The sequence below is a fragment of the Diabrotica undecimpunctata genome, chromosome 2, assembly GCF_040954645.1.
Source record: "Diabrotica undecimpunctata isolate CICGRU chromosome 2, icDiaUnde3, whole genome shotgun sequence".
In the NCBI taxonomy this organism is placed as follows: Eukaryota; Metazoa; Arthropoda; class Insecta; order Coleoptera; family Chrysomelidae; genus Diabrotica; species Diabrotica undecimpunctata.
In genome coordinates this window covers 79,575,708-79,595,740 of record NC_092804.1, presented here as the reverse complement: position 1 = coordinate 79,595,740, position 20,033 = coordinate 79,575,708, and the positions used below count along the sequence as shown (strand labels likewise).

Genomic DNA, 20,033 nt, shown 5'->3' with positions numbered 1-20,033 from the left:
AAACTTATTGATTCAGATAATGAAACTATTTTTGTTCCTAGGCAAATGGTAATTTTAACATTTGAAGGAAATATTATTCCTCAATATATTACGTTAGATTTGGTAAGGTTTCAAGTTGAACAATACATATACCCTGTGGTACAGTGTTTAAATTGTTTTAAATTTGGTCATACTCTCAGACAGTGTAAGTCCACTTTCAGCTTATGCAAAAATTGTGGCAAAGAACACGAAGACAACTCCCGTTGTAGTAACTCACAATATTGTCTTCACTGTAAAACAAACGATCATACGACGCTAACGAAACAATGCCCAGCTTATCAACATCAATATAATATTAAAAAAATAATGGCGATTGAGAATACTACATTTAAAGAAGCTGAGTTTTTAGCAAAAAATCCATCCTATGCCAAAATCACGACACATAATAAATTTGAATTGCTTAGTAACCTAAATAACTTTCCCCAACTCCCGACTGCGGCAAATGACCGTACAGTAAACAATTCATTCGTTCCTAAACCTAAACAAACTTCTAATCCTCTTAAACGAAAAGCCATATCCCCGACTCAATGTAAAACTGCCTTACAATTTCCTTCAACTTCTAAAACAAAATCAGTGTCACATCCTATAATTCCTAACCCATATCGTAATGAGTTTATAGCATATAAAGAAAAAATACAATTACAAATTCTACAAGAAATTCCATTTGCTTTAGAAAGAATAATTAAACAAATTGACCCCAAACTAGTCTCAGTTGAATTCCAAAAAGTCACTCAAAATGAAATCAGAAATATACTTTCTTGTTTATCAGACAACGATAGTGATGGGGAATCATAGAACACTTAATATTCTTCAGTGGAACTGCCAATCTATTATAAAACAAAAGACTAATTTGCTTAATTTTCTAGAAAGTCATACAATTGATGTCATTCTTCTGAACGAAACTTGGTTGTCACAAAATAAAAATTTATATATTAAAGGTTTTAATAATGTTAGAGTTGATCGACGTGATGGCTATGGAGGCGTTGCTGTTTTAGTTGCAAACAACATTTCCTTTTCAGATATAAAATTCAAAACAAATTATAATCCAAATATAGAGGTTTGCGGTGTTTTTCTAGAACAAGTTAAATTATCAATAGTATGTGTTTACAAACCTCCTAAAATATATGTCTCATCCAAAGATTGGGAAAATTTATTTGGACAAATTAAAGGCAGAGTTTTAATTGGGGGCGACTTTAATAGTCATCACTGTAGGTGGGGTTCCATACAGGATAGTGCACAAGGTAATATTTTAGCTGACGCTTTAGACAATACTAATCTAATTTTACTCAATGACGGAAGACCAACCAAAATATCCAGACCAAACGAACGTCCTTCAATGATAGACTTAACATTAGTATCTCCTCATTTAACAGGCTTTACTACCTGGAATCCTCTAAATGACTCACTAGGTACAATCCACATCCCTATCCAAATCACCCTAGATTTGAAATATTCCCCAAGAACAATCCATACCTCCACAAAATGGAAAGAGTCTTCAGCGAACTGGTCTATATTTGAAAATTACTTAGAAAAATGCCTTCTAGATACTCATTCTATAGATGTTACATCTTTGGAAATGTTTAATAACTTAATAAAAACAATTAGCGAAGCTGCAGACTCTGCTATGATTACTCAAAAATCATTTCAACCAAAATCCGGTCTTCCCGTATGGTGGGACGACGAATGTAAAAATTTAATATCGTGTCGAAAAAAAGCTTTTCGAGAGTATAATATTGTCTCAAATCTTGAAAATTATCTAAAATTTAAACACATCCAAGCCAAATGCAAAGTTGTTTTTATGAAAAAACAAAAAACATCTTGGATCAACTTTGTAAATACTATCAATAAAAATACACCGCTCAACAAAATATGGAAATTTGTTAATAAAATGGCTAACAAAAATTATCATTCAAAGACACAACCAATTTCAACAGAGCTAATAGAAGAGTTACTTGACAAGTTCGCTCCACCATACGTTCAAGACCAATTAAAACACGTATCAATATGCAATTCCAGTAAATTTAAATTACTAGAAAATCCAATAAACATCCAAGAACTGGATGCAGCTATTAAAATATCAAAATCTACTGCGCCCGGGAAAGATTATATTACTTATTCCATAATTAACCACCTTCCCGATAAGGCAAAAAATCATTTATTAAAAATATTTAATGATTGGCTTTTGAAAGGAAATTACATTGACAAAATGAAAGAAACAATTATATGTCTTTTTATCAAACCCAACAAAGACAAAACTCTCTCATCGTCTTATCAACCCATTTCTCTATTGTCTTGTATAACAAAAACTTTCGAAAGAATTATTAAAAATCGTCTTAACTGGACAGTCGAACACTATAATCTTTTGCCAAGCACTCAATACGGATTTCGATCTGGTCTGGGAACACTAGATGCAATAAGTCACTTAACAACAGATATCCAACTAAATTTTTCAAAAAATAAATATTTAGCATGTTTTTTTCTAGACCTTAAAGGCGCTTACGACTGTGTTAATTTAACAGTAATGCATTCAAAGTTATGCAAACTGGGGTTTTCCACAAATTTATCCGCTAATATAGTTAATCTTTTTAGCAACCGAACTTTATATATCAGAGACCATAGTAATCAGTTATATGGTCCACGAATAACTCATACAGGATTACCACAGGGGTCTGTATTAAGCCCAATTCTCTTCAACATATTTTCGGCAAGTATACACGACATTTTTGTTGATTCCATAAAATGTATACAGTACGCCGATGATATATGTATTTACTCCGTCCGTGATTCATATGACGATTGTGTGGAGGTCCTGGAACACATCATGAAACTAGTAGATAATTGGACTAAAGACCACGAACTTACTATATCCCCAGAAAAATCTGCCATTATGATATTTACAAGACATAGGTTACGTACGCCTGATAGTCTACACCTGTCAGGATATGATATACCCGTTGTCACTGAATATAAATATCTTGGTATAATCCTAGACCCCAAATTACTATGGTCTAAACATGTCCAATATGTAAAAAAAAGATGTGAGAAAGGCATTAATCTTCTTAAATGTGTCACTTGCAGAAAATGGGGTGCTGATCCCAAAGTTGCATTGATGTTTTACAGGACCTACGTGCGATCAATTTTGGATTACGGATGTGTGTTATACGGATCAGCAAGCAAAACACATTTACTAAAAATAGATCGTATTCAGTTTAAAAGTTTAAGATTAACTTTGGGTGCTATGAAATCAACACCATGCCCCCTGTTACTTGCTGAAAGTAATGAAATGCCATTAGAATATCGTAGAAATTTATTAGCAACAAAATATGTATTAAAATTAAGGGCTAGAACAAGTGGCCTACTAAGTATGCTGTATGAGTTATCCATTCAAAATCTAGTAAACAATTATTGGAGAATAAAAAATTCACCACCATTAGCAGATGCCTTTCTGGAAACCAATGATTTACCGGTTACACTTTCAACAAATTATATTAAACCATCTTATAAATTAGAATTTAATACAATCTTAAAAAAATTAAATATTATATTTCCGAAATATTCAGATTCACATCAAATAAATAACAAGCTGTTGAACTCCATATTGAGTGAATATACTAATGAAACTATAATTTACACAGATGGTTCTAAACTGAACGATGGGAAAGTAGGGTCTGCAGTGTATATTCCTTCCAAAAACAAATCACTTAAAATAAAGCTTCCTCCACATTGCTCTATTTACACTGCAGAAGCGGTAGCTATTGGGAAAGCTCTGGATTGGCTAGAGCACGCAAATTTGCAAGATGCTGTGATCATCTCAGACTCTAAGTCAATTCTTAGTGGACTTAATAATACTGAGTTAAACCATAAAACATGTGAGCTGATATGTGACATTAAACAAAAAATGAGAAACAAAGATATAACATTTATTTGGGCAAAAAGTCACTCCGGGATAAAAGGTAATGAAATAGTAGACGAGCTCGCTAAGGATTCTACTCATTCAGGTATACAAGAACATATTTACACAGTATCAGACCTAATCAATTTTTATACTAAAAAAATAAATTTTAACTGGCAAGACAGATGGAAAATATTGGCGAATACTTCAAATAATCATTATTACAAGATCCATCCTACGTTACCATCCCTAACAGAATTACCACACATATTCCATTATAATATATCTAAACGATCAGCAGCAACTATCACAAGATTAAAAACTGGTCACGGTGCTGTTCCTGCTCACCTGGCTAGATTAAACATTATAGAATCAGGAAAGTGTTTATGCGATAATATTTCCCAGTGTGATGTTAATCACATCCTGTTTGGATGTATTAAAAATAAAGCACTCTCATCTACGTTTTATGAAAACCTAGTTAAAAGTAATGTGCAACTTCCAGTAAACATAACCCACCTACTGTCATTGAATCAGAAATCTATATACGAACTCATATGTAATCACTTATATGCATCCGGATATATAATATAAATTTAGTACAATCAAGTTTTTAATTGATAAACATAACATAAATCATTTAAAAATCTGTGGCAAAAGGACTGGTTTCCATGCCAAACACACTATCATCATCATCATCATCATCTTAAGAATTCAAAAAGAAAAAAGTTGTTAACCACAATAACAACAGCCAAAATGAGGAACAGTGAAAGATATGGGTTACTGCAATTAATTCTACAAGGAAAAGTAAAAGAAAAACGAGAACCAGGAAGGCGAAGGATTTCCTTGCTAAAAAATCTACGTAAGTGGTTCAACATAACAACCACAAATCTTTTCAGAGCAGCAGTTTGAAAAATACAGATTGCCATGATGGTCGCCAACATCCGAAACGGATAGGCACTACAAGAAGAATTCTCGTTGTATATCTTCAGGATCTTTTTAAATTCTCACGCTCAAATTGGCTGATGTATACTATTTGTAAAGTTTTGAGAATTCGCTTGTCTGAATCCCAACATGTTCTCGGGGAATTATTCATTTGACGCCAGAACATTTCAGATAAAGTTTTTAAGACATTAAATTCCTTGAAGCAATGTACCCCTCCTTTCGTGCAAAAATTTTAATATGGCAGTTTAAAGTACCGGGAATACCACTGTAGTTGATTTTCCCTGATTTTTGCTGATTTTCAGAAGCAAGGAGTCGCATATATTTACTTTCCGGTTGACGTCGATCTTCATACTTCTGTATTGCGACGCTGAGGCTTTGGCCACGTTGACGCCGCTATTGATCTTTCTGAAATCTGCCGCATTTAAAAGGGTAATTGAGTTTTGTATATAATTAACAATAAGTTATTAGATCTACCTATTGTTATTTTAATTACAAGCATTTATATATATTATACTTCATTTTCTGTTTACGATTTTAATTGATTAACCAGCTATTTACAATACGTCCTATGGTAATGGTAAATATTTTGATGACACGATGCCCCCTTGACGAACGCCTCGTTTGATGTGAATCTTTTCAGTGGTGTTATGCATTATTATAATCGGTTTGCTATTCCCAGTCCGAACTGTCTAGTGAATTTAGTAATTATTTTTTTGCGAAGTTAGTTACTTTTTTCGGAACGAATAGGCACTGAAAGAAGAAGAAGTTACTTTTTGACAGACTAAAAGTGGATGAAAATTACTATACAACCAAGCACACGTACTCATAGCCAATATTAATAGTAAACAAACTAAATAGTAAATAAAATAGAACTTTACGAATTACCAACAATTAATATTTATTTATCTGCACCATATAATAAATAGTTATGTTAAATTATAACAACTGAAATATATTTTTTAAATACATACTATTCAAAATTTTATGGGTTTAGTATACACTCCCACTATTTATACTAATTCTTCCTTTTTTAATCAATCAAGTTTATTTAAGCTGTTAATACTGTGAGCTAGGAACTTTTGCGTTGTAGGTTTTCAGCTATGAATCTGTCAAAATATGCCCGAGTTGAGCGAATGGACCTTACTGTGATTATTGAATGTTTGTAAAAAAGTTGTCAACATAGTGCAATTTTCACTGTGTCAAATGCTGTATTAATATCCACAAAAATTAGCACCAAGAATCTGTTGTATTCGATATCAGATAAAGAGAATATATCCGAAGAAATAGGTAGGTAAAAGACTTCATAGAGAAGCTAGCAAAACTAAAATGGAGAAGAGCCGGTCATCTAACAAGAAAAAAGAACAGAGATAAACGGAAAAGATTTTACTGGAGACTAAGAGCTGACAAGAGGAACACATAACGATCAGATACCAGATGTACTAATGATCTAAAAGAGATAACAGGAAACTATATTGTAACTGCACAGTGTAGACAAACTTTTATTGGAGGCCTATATTCCGCAACTAAGATAAATCGCTGACTGATGGTCGTGATAAATTTAGTCTAGTCGAACTGACAAAGGGTAAAGAAGCAGCATCAGAGACAGAGAAATAACTGGCAAAAATAGAAAAAATCTCGAAGAAGATTAAAAATCGTCACCTGAAACTGCATCACGTTCCGCCTCAGTTCCTAGTGGCGTAAAAATCCAACAGTCAAACAAAGGCAGTCTGCGGAAAAAACTAAAGGAAGCTGAGCTACTGAGCTACGTGAGATTCATTGAAACCTAAAAAATGTGTTTGACAGAAAAGAACTAATTGCACTAATATAGTTAAAAACAAACAATATCGGCTCCTGATCTTAAAGGTGAAAACTTTTTATTATTACGGTTCATTTCTAACGATATAATGTATAAATATAATTATTTTGCTGAATGTATTTTCGGTAAATAAAAGCTGGAATTGGCCAACCTACAATATATTTCTGTTGATACATTTATTTACTCGATAAGTTTGACACGTTTATTTAATGTTAACGTCAATGTTGATAGGATCTGACGTAATATTAACATTAACAGAAGATAGAAGATATACGATTTTAATTTGACCTTACGTCCAATGTGAGATAACGAAAAAAATTATGATAGAAATATTTTGCAGAAACATAAAATTTTTAATTAAATATTTAAAATCAAAAAACACTATATTTTGTCTAATCATTATGTGCGAAAGAACTCGTTCAGATAAATATCTTTTAAATAAGATCACCCTTAAACTTGTATATTCACATATTCGATTTCCGATCCTGTTTAGCGAGTAAAACTGACAATTTTTGGTTTTATTGTAAGTTAGAAGTTCATATCCTTATTATAAAAAAGTAATATTAATTAAGAAATTGTATACATTAAAAGTTAATTTTATAAACTAGAATTCCTGTTTATTACCCCATTTTCCGTGCTCTACTTAGTCTGTGGTTAGTCACCCTGAACGACTCCTGGGTGCGAAAAGTTGTTTCTTCCCTGCTCTATCCTTGATTATTCGATTAGGTTGTAAAAGTATTGATGTATGGTAGGGTAGATTTAGTTAGGCGTTAATTTTAAGTGTGGCTGGCTAAATTGGCACAGCTTACAAAGGCCAAAAAAAAAATTCCTGTTATAACAAAATATCGAAATAGTAACCATATTCTTATATAGGCTGTCCAGAAACTCTCCTGACAAACGAAGACCGGAGATTCCTCAGATAATTTTAAAACAATTTAACCCAATTCGGCTAGTCCGAAAATGCGTCCCAAGGGAGCTAGAGATGTTTGAAGAAGGTTGCTTGTAATTAGTTTTTTTTTTAATACCTCCAGAACACTTCTATTTATAAAGACGAAAACTGGTCCGATTATTTATCCTCCAGAGTTGAATCGATTCCATTAATAGCGAATTTTTGGTACCGGCCATAGACGTTCTTTTTGGGTATGTCAACGGTTATTTGAACGAATAATATTTTTGTGTTTAACTTTTAATATATACATATATTTAGGGATTCTACAGTATTCACTGCCTTCCCTCGCTCAACCGTTTCCATCTCTCTCTGTTGTTCCATTCTCCATCGTTTAGTCCTCTCTTACTCATGGCGTCGTCTACTTCGTTCCTCCAGGATTTTCGGGGTCGTCCTCTTTTCCTCCTTCCTATGGGGCTCCATTCGGTTATTCTCTTTATTTAACTTTTAAACATTCGTGATACTAGATTATTAAATTTTTAGGTATTCTATTACTAAAAGGTACTCCTACTTAAACTTGGTAGGATACACCGTTTTCGAGAAAAATCGACCTAAACATTTTTCGATTTTATGTCATAAAAGTTAAATTAATATTTTTTTCACTAGTTGGCTTTGAACTCTCAACGGATTTATAACCTACGTTTTTCATTGGCCAATGGTGGTCAGTTCGCGAAGTTTATCTTTTATGTTTTTATATTGAGGCATTCAAACACAAAATTTCACTTCAACAAAAATGGTTTTTACTAATGAGGAATACGCTGATGCATTTAGTTTATGGCGAAATGAGGTGTAACGCTTGAGCATCACAACGTAGATAGGCTGAAAAATTTTTCAATCGTGAGCATTTACAGCTTTTCCTCAACGATTAAGAGAAACAGGTTCAGTGGTCCCAAAAAAATAATGATACAATGCACATTACTATTCGTATCTTGGTGACAATCCCCACGTTGTTCAAGAATTTAAGCATCAGCATAGGTTTAGAATAAACGTCTGGATAGGAGTAGTTGACGATTATCTACATGGACCTGTGTAATTGCCTGCTCGTTTAAATGACGCTGATTGCTTACATTCCCTGCAAAATGTTTTACCTGATTTGTTAGATGATGTGTCTTTAAATATTCGACAAAACTTATGGTTTGTACACCTGGCTAAGGATACAAGATGCTTGCAACGAATTTATAAATAACTTTGAAATTTTTGCAAGAATTCGGCGTTCTCTAAGCAAAAGGGCACGGGAGAGCAGCATGGAGCGGTCATGTTACCCGTAATGTATACAATATACACCATAGATGATCCAAGAACACCTTTAATACTACTCAACCTTTATGAAGACGACACAGCGATTGCGACAAAACACAGAAATATCGATATAGTGGTCAATAACTTGCAAACAACACTAGATAGTATTGAACAATGGAGTATCCAGTGTAAAATTGTCATTATCTCCAGAAAACGTAAGCGGTGCTGTTCAAAAAGAGAAGGGAGAACCCAGAAAAATAGATGCTAAGTATCTGAAAGTTAAAATGGACCAAGGATTGAAGTTTACAAAACACGTAGATACAAAGTTACAAAAAACAAAAATAAGATTGATAAATAGCACCATACTGCTATTAACATATGCATCTCTCGCATGGGGATATATCTGCAACACAAACAACAAAAGGAAACAAGCAGCCTAAAACAGAAGCCTACACGAAGCTGTAAATTTACCTAGATATGTCGTAAGGGTGATTGACATGAAGGTCGAAAAAGCCAGAGCTAAGTTCGCTGAGCTGGAAACCACCCATCTCCGATATTGCGAGAGATAATTAGTTACATTCGTTCCATCGATGGAAGCACAAACGTCCAAAGCAACAAATCTTGGCAAATATACAAATACTAGATAAGTTCGTAGCTCTATAGATGAAGTTCGTAGCACATAGCACTGTGTAATGTCCTCTAATAAGATTTTATTTTTCAGGCAGCCTGAAAAAAAAATTATAAAACACTAACGAAAGACGAAAGCCAACCAAAAAAATTAATAAAAAATAATAAATTAATAAATAATGGCCAAAACCCGGCCACAAAGGGCCCACATTCCTGAGCACCAAGGCGCCGAACTAGGCGTAGCCCAGAGCGAAGACTCGAGACCCGAGAAGCAATTTCAGTTCGAAGATACGTCTAATAGAGAAAGGGGGAAAAAGTACCTCACGCTAGTCTGCATTGATCGGGTTAGGATATCGTGTTGGAGTTCTTGTACCCAGGACTCCCACACGAAAAGGACTTGGCTTATAATAGAGCTTCTATTGCGCATCAGAGTGCTAGAAGGGGAAAAGGATGGTCTGATCCATTGGAGCGCGGTGGAGTGGTTCCTGGTTTCACGAATTAATATACCTTTCTCGAATTAATTGTAACACCCGAATGTCATTCAAAGGGAAGTGCAAGTGTCTTAGGCTGGTTTTAATCAAATTGCTGCTACTGCTACTGGTTTATGGTCAAATCTGAACAACTAAGTGTAGAGAAGCTGAACTAGATATCACCACAGACTGCACCAAAGGTCATCTACATTCAGCTCAGCTCATCTTTACTCAGAAGAATGATAATTTCCAACTATATTAAGTGGACTATTACATAGACAAAGTTGACTATTCTCGATGTAAATTAAAGAAATGTTTTTTTTTATCATAGTACTATTGAAACCTGCTTAAAGATGAAAATCACTTTTTTGTTCTGTTTGATAACGGGTCTGTTACAGCCCCATATTACTAAAAAAATAAATTATGTGTTGTCGATATTTATATTCATTATAAATATAAAAATCATCAAAAATAAAAATCTGTCGTTTTAGTACCAAATATGGAATGTACAAACCCAACTGCGGACTTGAAAATTTGATGATGTCTTGGGGTCACGACGAATACTTATACAGAGTGTTGGTTCATAACAAGACCAAACTCCCTCCACAAGCTTTAGCTATGATTAGATACCACAGTTTTTACCCCTGGCATACCTCTGGCGACTACAAACATCTAACTACTGAAGAGGATGAACAAACTAAAGAGTGGGTGCTCGCATTTAAGTAAGTTCACATTTTTTCAGAATGAAGTAAAGACTAATTCATGCCAATTCTTTTATAATTTGATTCCTTGGTATATTATATATTATACTAAGTTTTAAAATGATTGAGACAACAGTCAATATTAAGCTTATTAGTACAAATTTGAAACGTTTGTGGAAGTATACCAATGTATCTAATAATTTTCCACGATATTTTCAAAAACATACTTTATGATTATTAAAAAGGTATTAACTGTTTTATATTTGATATTAAATAAATTTAAGAGACAATGCAACGATTAGTCTTCATTATCATATGGAATTTTAACAAAAGTAACTTTCAGATCATAAATAAAAATTTAACGTTTATGTTTTGAAAATACACAGTTTATATTTTTTTATTTACAATGTATAAAGTCAATCTTTTAATAATTTATCATTTTATGTTTTTCTTTTTTGTTTGATTATATTCTTTAAAATTGGCCACACTGGTACCAGTAGGTCGTTTATATGGGATAATATGTTCCATTAGCACTGAAATAATACAAATTAGTATGTAAATAGTGTTTGTTATCTGTACATTTTTAGATTAGGACATCATACTCAAAAAACGATCATTTACGCATGGTGTTCAGTAAAACTGTTGTTACATAGAAGTACTTAACTATAAATTGTTCCAGCTTACACATTTTATTTTGGTAACAACGAGTGCATCGTCCCATCTGCTCTTTACGTATTGTCATTATGATCTCCGATAGTTAACATTATTCTTTGTCCGTTTTAAGGTTTTCTTAAATGTCTTTTATATTATATATGTATATACTACTTTTACCTTTAAGTCTAATTGACAGTAAAATGATGTAGTATAAAAACTACATCCTTTTTACAACGAACTAAACTTAACTATAATGTAAATTCATTGTCACATGACATTCCGCAAGATTAAATATTTTGATTGTCTATTTTATAATGCGAACATTTTGCGTCAGTATAACTTACAATTGTTGAAGCGAGTTGAAACTAACGAAACTTTTACTATTAAAAGAGTGGATTATTTTCTCTCGTTGTTCCTCTCCTTGATAAATAACACTACCTAATCTAGTAAGTTCTGTCGCCTTCATTCAAACCACTCTCACATACAAACATACTTCTTCTTCTTCTCGTAGCACTACAACCTGGGGTGGGTTTTGGCTGACTGCACAACTTGCTTCCATCTTGAACGGTCGTCCATAATAGTTGGGTCAGTGGGTAGTCCCATTGTTCTTAGATCTGACCATATATATATTGTCTCTCCATCGCATTCGTGGACGTCCTAAGGGCCTTCTTCCTGTGGGGGCTTCCTCCCATATTAACTTGGCAAGGCGGTTATTAGGGAGTCTATGGACATGTCCTTCTTAGACGTTGGGATATAATCTCTTGGACTATATCGCTCGCTCTATACATCTGCTTGACCTCAGCATTTGTTCTCATTCGGTATTGGTTGCTATTAATGTCATAATAAGGCCCAAAGATTCTTCTGAGGATTTTCCTCTTAAAACATCTTCTCAACTAAGTTTTCTTTCAGTTTTTTTGGTCATAGTCTACGTCTCACACCCACACATGAGCACTGGTCTAATCACCGTTTTATATATTCTAATCTTTGATGTTCGTGTTAGGCTTTTAGATTTAATAGTATTGTGGAGGCTGTACATACATCTGTTTGATGCCTGAATTCTTCCTTTAATCTCTTTCGCGATATCGTTATATGCAGTGATTGTTGCTCCGAGATATTTAAAACTCTCCACTCTTTCAAAGTTATATGGGTCTATTGTAACATTTTGCCCTATTCTATCTCGCCCCTTTTGTCTGTTGATGCACATGTATTTGGTTTTCTCTTCGTTTATCCTTAAACCAGTTTTCTTTGCCTCTACCTCCAATTTATTAAAAGTTTCCTTCGCATTGGTGACTGTGTTTCCCACAATGTCAATGTAATCTGCGTATGCTAATAGTAATTTTGGTCCGTTTACTGTCAGTACTTCTGTTTTAAGTTGTGCTGCTCTTACTACTTTCTCCAGGATGATATTAAAGAGGAGAGGTGACAGCGCATCTCCTTGTTTCAGGCCACTACTTATTTCGAAAGATTCTTAGAGTTTGTTACCTATCCGTACTCTGGATATACGGCTATTCACACATAACTTGTTGTTGTTTGTTTGGGTTTATATGACTGCGGACACTAAATCCATTCGCCAATCTTCCAATTTTTAACACACATAACTTAACTAGCTGGATAAGTTTTTTGGAACTGAAAGTTCTGACATTGCATTCCATAGCTGATCCCTTTTAATGCTGTCGTACGCTTGCCGGAAATCTATGAAGAGATTATGGATTCCCATTCTTTTTCAAGCATCTGTCTTAGAGTAAAGATCTGGTCTATGGTCGATCTATGTTTTTTGAAGCCGGCTTGGTATTCCCCCATGAAATTTTCTACAAACGGTGTCAACCGACTTAATAAGATGTTCGATAAGATTTTATACGCCGTATTAAGTAGGAAGATGCCTCTATAATTAGAAGACTTGGTTTTGTCTCCCTTTTTATGGATGAGGATTATTACACTTTCGTGCCATTTTGTTGGTATTTTCTCTTCGTTCCATATAAGTGTTCTTAGTTTGTGTATTTGTCTGTGTAGAGTTTCTTCTACGTACTTAAGGAATTCAGCCAGTATATTGTCAGAGCTTGGAGCTTTTCCGTTCTTCAATTTGTTAATTGCTTGCAATGTTTCATCTATTTTGGGGTCCTCTACCGATAGGTCCATCCCAAAATATATATTTTCTCCATGTTTTTCCTCTTGATGTATGTTTAGTAAAGTATTGAAATATTCTTGCCATGTTTGGAGCAGTTCTTTTTCATTTATTATTAATTCATCATTTTTTCTGAGTACAGACACGCATCTAGGTCTGAAGCCTTTCTTTTCGTTTGACACTGATTTGTAAAATGCTCGACTATTTGACTGTTACCTATTCCTTTCCATTTCTTCATATTTCTGTTGTTCGTACTTTCTTTTTTTCTCTCTTATTAATTTTCTTGTTTCTCGGCGTGAAGTTGCATAGTTTTCTTTACTTTCTGCTATTCCTTGTTGAAGCATAATGTTTCGCTTTATCTATCTGTCGTGTAGTTTTTCTTGACATCTTCTATCAAACCATTTTCTTGTTCTCTTCCTGCTTTTTCCTATTATTAGTTCTGCTGACTCCGTAATTGATTTTTCCATTTGTTACCACAGCCTTTCGACATCATTGTTCTGGTCTACTCTATTTAGATTCTGTTTAATTTCTTGTTTGTAATTTTCTCGGATTTCCTCGGGATAAAAACATTAATATTTCCAATACCAACTGCAGGTAAATAGTTACCATTTTTTGCTAATGCTATATCTATAGGTTTATCCAAAATTACCAAATCTGTAAATATACTTTTATCATTTAGTAAGTGATCAGTACATCCTGAATCAATCACAAATTCCAAGTTATTCACTGTTTCACTATTAACTACATTTTTACCTATTTCAGTAATAAAACATACCTTAGACCCTTCATCAGTTATATCATCAATCTCATGTGACCTATCCTGCTGTTGGGTGAAGTTGCTTCTATGCATTCCTCTGTTGTGTTATAAGTTTCTTGTACCTCTGTAACTGTTACCTCTATTTGACCCATTTCCTCTAAAATCATCCTGGAAACCTCTTTGATAACTTGTGGATACTCTTGCTTGACATTCTCTTTTATAATGGCCTCTTTTTCCACACCTATAACAAGATGTGTCAACATTGAAAGCAACTTGTTCAGCACCAACTACTCGACTTGCTCTTGCACACAGGCACCTCTTTTCTTCTTCACTCAATAACCTTTTCTTTACCTCTTCATATGATAGTACACCCGACGCTAAATTTTCGATAACTGTTACCACTGTTTCATAGGATTTTGGCAAAGTTAACAGCAAATTACATATTATATCTTGATCTTCAATTTTTACCCCAGTGGCTCTTAACTGTCTCAGGATTTCCTCAAATTCACCAATAAATCGTTCCAATGACTCACCCTCTTTCAATTTCATGGACAGCAACTTTCTTTTTAGGAACAGTTGTCCTGGTAGCCCCTTTTCTCATATTTTGCTTCTAAACTTTTCCACATATGGTACGCCTGTTCTTTGTCCCGCAATATCTCTAACTGTGCATCGCAAACACATTGAACAATTATTGATTTAGCTTTATTGTTCATTTTTTGTAATTTTTTCATCTCATTCTCGCTTAAACCTGTTGTGATTGTTTCGCCTTTTACACACTCTAATACTTCATTTTCTGCCAATATTATTTCCATCCGAAACCATGATAAGTAATTCTCACCTGTTAGGGCCTCAATATTATACATTTTTCTTTGTTCCATCGTGTACATGTGTATATAACCTATATTCGCTTTTTGATACCTTATTATTATTTTTCATCCGTGAACTGCGCCCATAACCTTTTGTTTTCTTTAATCATCAATCTGGCTAATTAATAAAATAAACTACTTTCATATTTAACCCTGATTTCCTTCGATTATATTAGATTACTACAAAAGTACAAATTCAAATACCATCTCTTAACATTAACATCCTATCTATCTTCTGTCAGTTCTCTTCTTCTTATTAGACAGAGGATAGAAAGGAGGTTTTTAGCGATTCACAATATATATATATATATATATATATATATATATATATATATATATATATATTCGCTCCGTGCGTGACTGACGCGACACCTACCGCCTTCATCTGACAGTTTTGGACCTACCAATTTTCAGGTTAAACATATGACATATGTTTGACATTGTTAAATTCATGTGAAATTGACAATTATTGATAATTAACTTTTTAATTATATTTTTTTAGTTTATGTACAAAATAAATGTAGTATTAAAAACTGGGTTTATCAAAATTCATCGTAATATATCTTTTCAACCACAAACGGAAAAGAAAGGAAAAAATCAAGTACTGGCAAATCAAGTTTTTCACGTGAAAGAGCATACATTTAAAATAGTAAAAGTTACGATATAAAAGCTAAAGTCATCAGGCACTCTGTAGCCTTGAAGCCTTATAAAATATCATTTAAGGTAAATTATTTAAATTTTTCCTATTTCAATTGCACAAAAATGAAGTTATGTGATATTTACTTTTTCATATTAATAGCAAGGATCCATCTTTTTCTTTTCTCTAATTTATATGTTATCTTTGGGAACCTATTAAAACTACACTTACTATTTTTGCTATTATTAGCACAATTAAATACGCAATATGTATTTGCACACATTTTTGATAAAATTTATGCGTAAAAAGGTAGGTCCAATTGTGTCATATTTCGCCGCTACGCACGCTGGCATCGTTTCAAAGTACCCCTACTATGGTCACGCACGGAGCGAATTATATATATATATATATATATATATATATATATATATATATATATATATATATATATATATATATATATATATATATATATAATATATATATATAATATATATATATATAGGTATATATAATATATATATATATATATATATATATATATATATATATAATATATACAATCTAATTATTAAATTTATGTTTCAGCCAATACGATCTCTACACGAAGAGTACCGACGTACCTGATATAGAGAAACTCTGGCCTTACTATGAAAAGCTTATTGATAAATACATTCCTGGTTCATTGGAATGGTAATTAAATCGAAAATATAGTTTTTGGAACACTTTTCCTAAACAAATTTGCACATGAAGATATTATTAGATGTCTTTATTTCTTAAATCTTTAATAAACTTTTTTAGTTCAATAAACGTTATAGTTTTCCTAAATCTAAATATTATTTTTTAATTAATTACATGGTATTTAATAAAGAGGTTGATTTAATGTATTTGTTGTATTTTTACCGACATAAAAACTTAAAATTAAGAATTGAATAGAAAAATAAGTCAGAGATATATATTTAAAAAAGTTATTTTATATTTATTTAGAATTTAAATTGCACCAGCAAATGAATTAAACTGGAAGAAAAGAAACTAAACATTTTTTTCTAATTTATTTAAGGTTAACTTTCTAATAACAACATCAAATGACTATAACGCTCAAATAACATTTAATTTATACAAATAGATAACAGAAACATGAAAACAACATAAGTTACCAATTGAGTGGAATATTGGAATAATATACTCCATCCCAAATTCAACACAATAAATCAAATGTCAATATTAAAACAACTTCTGACAAAGACAAGGAAATATGGTATTAACACATAACAGATACTTGTTGATTTAAGATACACTTATGACGGCATAAATAAGAAGGCCATTTAAAATGCAAGACAAGAGTTTGGAATATCAAATGTCTTGGTACAATTAATAAAACTAACTATCGGAAATGTAGAGAGCAAAGTTTGGTCAAATGAGGACCAGTCTCGCGCAATCATAATTATTAATCATGTTAGATAAGGTGACACACTATCTTACAGCCTGTTTAATTTAAACCTGGAAAAGTCAGAAGAACTTCTGAAATTACACCACAAACATCAACGGCATAACATTTAATAAGAGTATTCAGCTCCTTGCATACGCAGATGAGATAGCGAGTAGCGAATCCGCAGCTAAGAAGTATTCTCACAGCTACAGGAAGCTTCAAACACTATAGGAATTGTAATAAAAGTTAACAGAAAAAAAAATGTGGCAGTACCAGCAACTCCTCAAAGACCGATATAGAAACCATCGAACATTTTTAACAGTTTGTATATCTTGGCTCTCTTGTCGATGCAAAAAATGAAATGAACAACGAAATCAAGAAACGAATCCTCCTGGCTTAAACATGCTACTTTGTGTGTCAAAACAACTAAATTCGAGAAATATCTTAAGAAGTACAAAAACTAAAATATTTAAAACTCAGATAAGCTTAGCCCTTAACTGGCTGACAAGCCTTATAAGGCCTTAGCTGAATGTTACCTTCCTCCAGTATCATTGATCTTTAACCTTTTTCTTCCAATTTTCGTTTGTTTTTTCTTTTAAATCGTCCGTAATCATTTCTGACCATCTTCGTTTGGGTCTGCCTCTTCCCATTTTTATATCTAGTTTTCTCCATGCAATATTTTTACCTTGTCTTCTTCTTCTTCTTCAAGTGCCCTGTCCGTTGCGAACGTTGGCTATTAACATGGCAATGCTGATCTTATTTGCGGCGCTTCTGAATAGTTCGACCGATGTCAGCCCGAACCACTTCCTCAGATTTTGGAGCCACGAGTGTCTTCTCCTGCCTGGCCCTCGCCTACTGTCTATTTTTCCCTGGACAATCAATTGCAGTAGACGGTACTTATCGTGTCTCAATATGTGGCCTAGATATTCAAGCTTTCTTTGTTTAATTGTATTCACGATTTCTTTCTCGTTTCCGATTCTTTGGATTACCTCTGTGTTGGTGATATGTTCGGTCCAGGATATACGTAGAATGCGTCGGTACACCCACATTTCGAATGCTTCTAGTTTTCTCGTGAGCGTCTCCGTCAGCGTCCAGGCCTCCACACCATACAGTAAGATCGGAAAAATGTAGCATTTAACTAGACGTAGTTTTAGGGGAAGAGACAAATCCCTGCTTATGAGGAGCTTTTTCATATTGCTAAATGCTGCTCTAGCTCGTTCTATTCTCGCCTTAATTTCTGTGGCCTGTTCCCATTTTGCATTTACGTTGGTGCCCATAAGATTCTACATGGTCAATTAGTATGTTACTTATCCGTAACTGTCGAGCAGGCTGTTGCTTCCTGCTTATCAGCATCCACTTTGTCTTCTTGAAGTTGAGGCTCAGGCCGTATTCCTCACTAACTGAATAAACTCTTTCCATTACCTGCTGTAATTCATCTATGGTACTGGCAAGGATCACCGTGTCGTCGGCATATCTTATATTGTTCGTTAACTCGCCTTCGTTACCTTGTCTCTTCTTTTGAATTCTGCCCAAATGTCCTAACCATTGTAGTCTACGTGTCTGTACAATTTTACTTATTGTAGATTCTTCGAAAGTTTTGTACAGTTCGTTATAAGTCCTTTCCTCCCATCCTTTCGCCGTTTGCCTTTCACCATGTTTTCTGCATAATATTTTCCTTTCCCATCTTTATAGTTTATCTTGAGACGTCTTATTCATAACTCAGATTCAGAACAGTTTGTCTCAAAACTGTTTTGTATAATTGTTCCTTAGACTTTGAAACAAATTTTGATTTTAATATAGCATTTAAGGATCGTACTCATTTATTTCCTTTGGCGAGTGTTTTAGTCAATTTCACAGTCTTTCTCCATTTTTTTATTTATCAGCACCCCCAGATATATATATATATATATATATATATATATATATATCTACGGCATTAAGTGAACTCCGCCCATGTTAAAATTCAGGTTCAATTGAGCTCCGTGGTCAAGTGGATACCGATATACGGAGCTCACTTGACAATTCCGTAATATTGGTTCAGTCGATTCATCAACATGTAGAGTTTAATAATTTATAAAAATTTTTTGGAGCCCGTAAATACCCCTGTATCATAAATGTATATCGCTTAGTTCACGTGTATATATTATAGGGGTCGTTCAGATCTTCTTCATTGTATATTTGAACCATACGTTTATCGGTTTAAGTAAGCTCTGAGAGTTTGGCAACTGTGCGATTATACCGTATGTTTTCAACATATACCCTGAACGGTTTATATGGGCTCCTTATTTTTATCTACTGTTTGTAGACAGTGGAATGTCATACGCATTACACTGTGTAACAGAGGATATTATATTACCTGGTATAACTAAGTACTAAAATGTAACTGGTTCTTTAAAAAACAGGTATGTAGATACAAAAGGATTTGGGCTTATTATTGAATGGAATGTTCGCTTGCATCGAAAATTTTATTTTTTCTGTATTTTTAAAGATGTTGTTTTTTTATTTAATATAATTTTATTAGTTCAATTAGTTCAAGAAATTTCGTAATATATTTTGTTTACGTGAGTATGTCTTTGTACATTTTATGTAAGCATCTGAATAATAAAAACTACTTTTATTTTATCCAATCTTCTGCGATATATTGTATAAAGCTTTTTTAATATTTTAGTTCTGGTCTTATTTGTGTACTACATATGATATCTTGATAGAAGGTTATCTCAAAATAAATATGGTTAAGTGCTACAATAGATATTTTTGTGTTAAAATTAATAGAAAGAATGGTTAATTTGTCTAACAAGGTATATTCGGCAGCAGAAGCATATAGTACAAGCGTCTATGTTTTAAGGGCGGAAGGACGTGCGCCTCATTTTTAGCTGACAAGCTTGCGAAGAATATT

General features: G+C 33.3%; 1 protein-coding gene across 1 annotated transcript in view; it reads left to right on the top strand.

The window, feature by feature from the left end:
* Positions 1-16,595, top strand: part of Miox (Myo-inositol oxygenase) — a 31,051-nt gene extending 14,456 nt beyond the window's left edge. The window contains exons 5-6 of the mRNA XM_072523140.1: positions 10,463-10,693; positions 16,297-16,595. Of these exons, the coding sequence (XP_072379241.1) occupies positions 10,463-10,693; positions 16,297-16,405 (340 nt within the window). The 3' untranslated portion in view covers positions 16,406-16,595. The remainder of the gene's footprint in view (positions 1-10,462; positions 10,694-16,296) is intronic.
* The last annotated feature ends 3,438 nt before the right edge of the window (positions 16,596-20,033 follow it).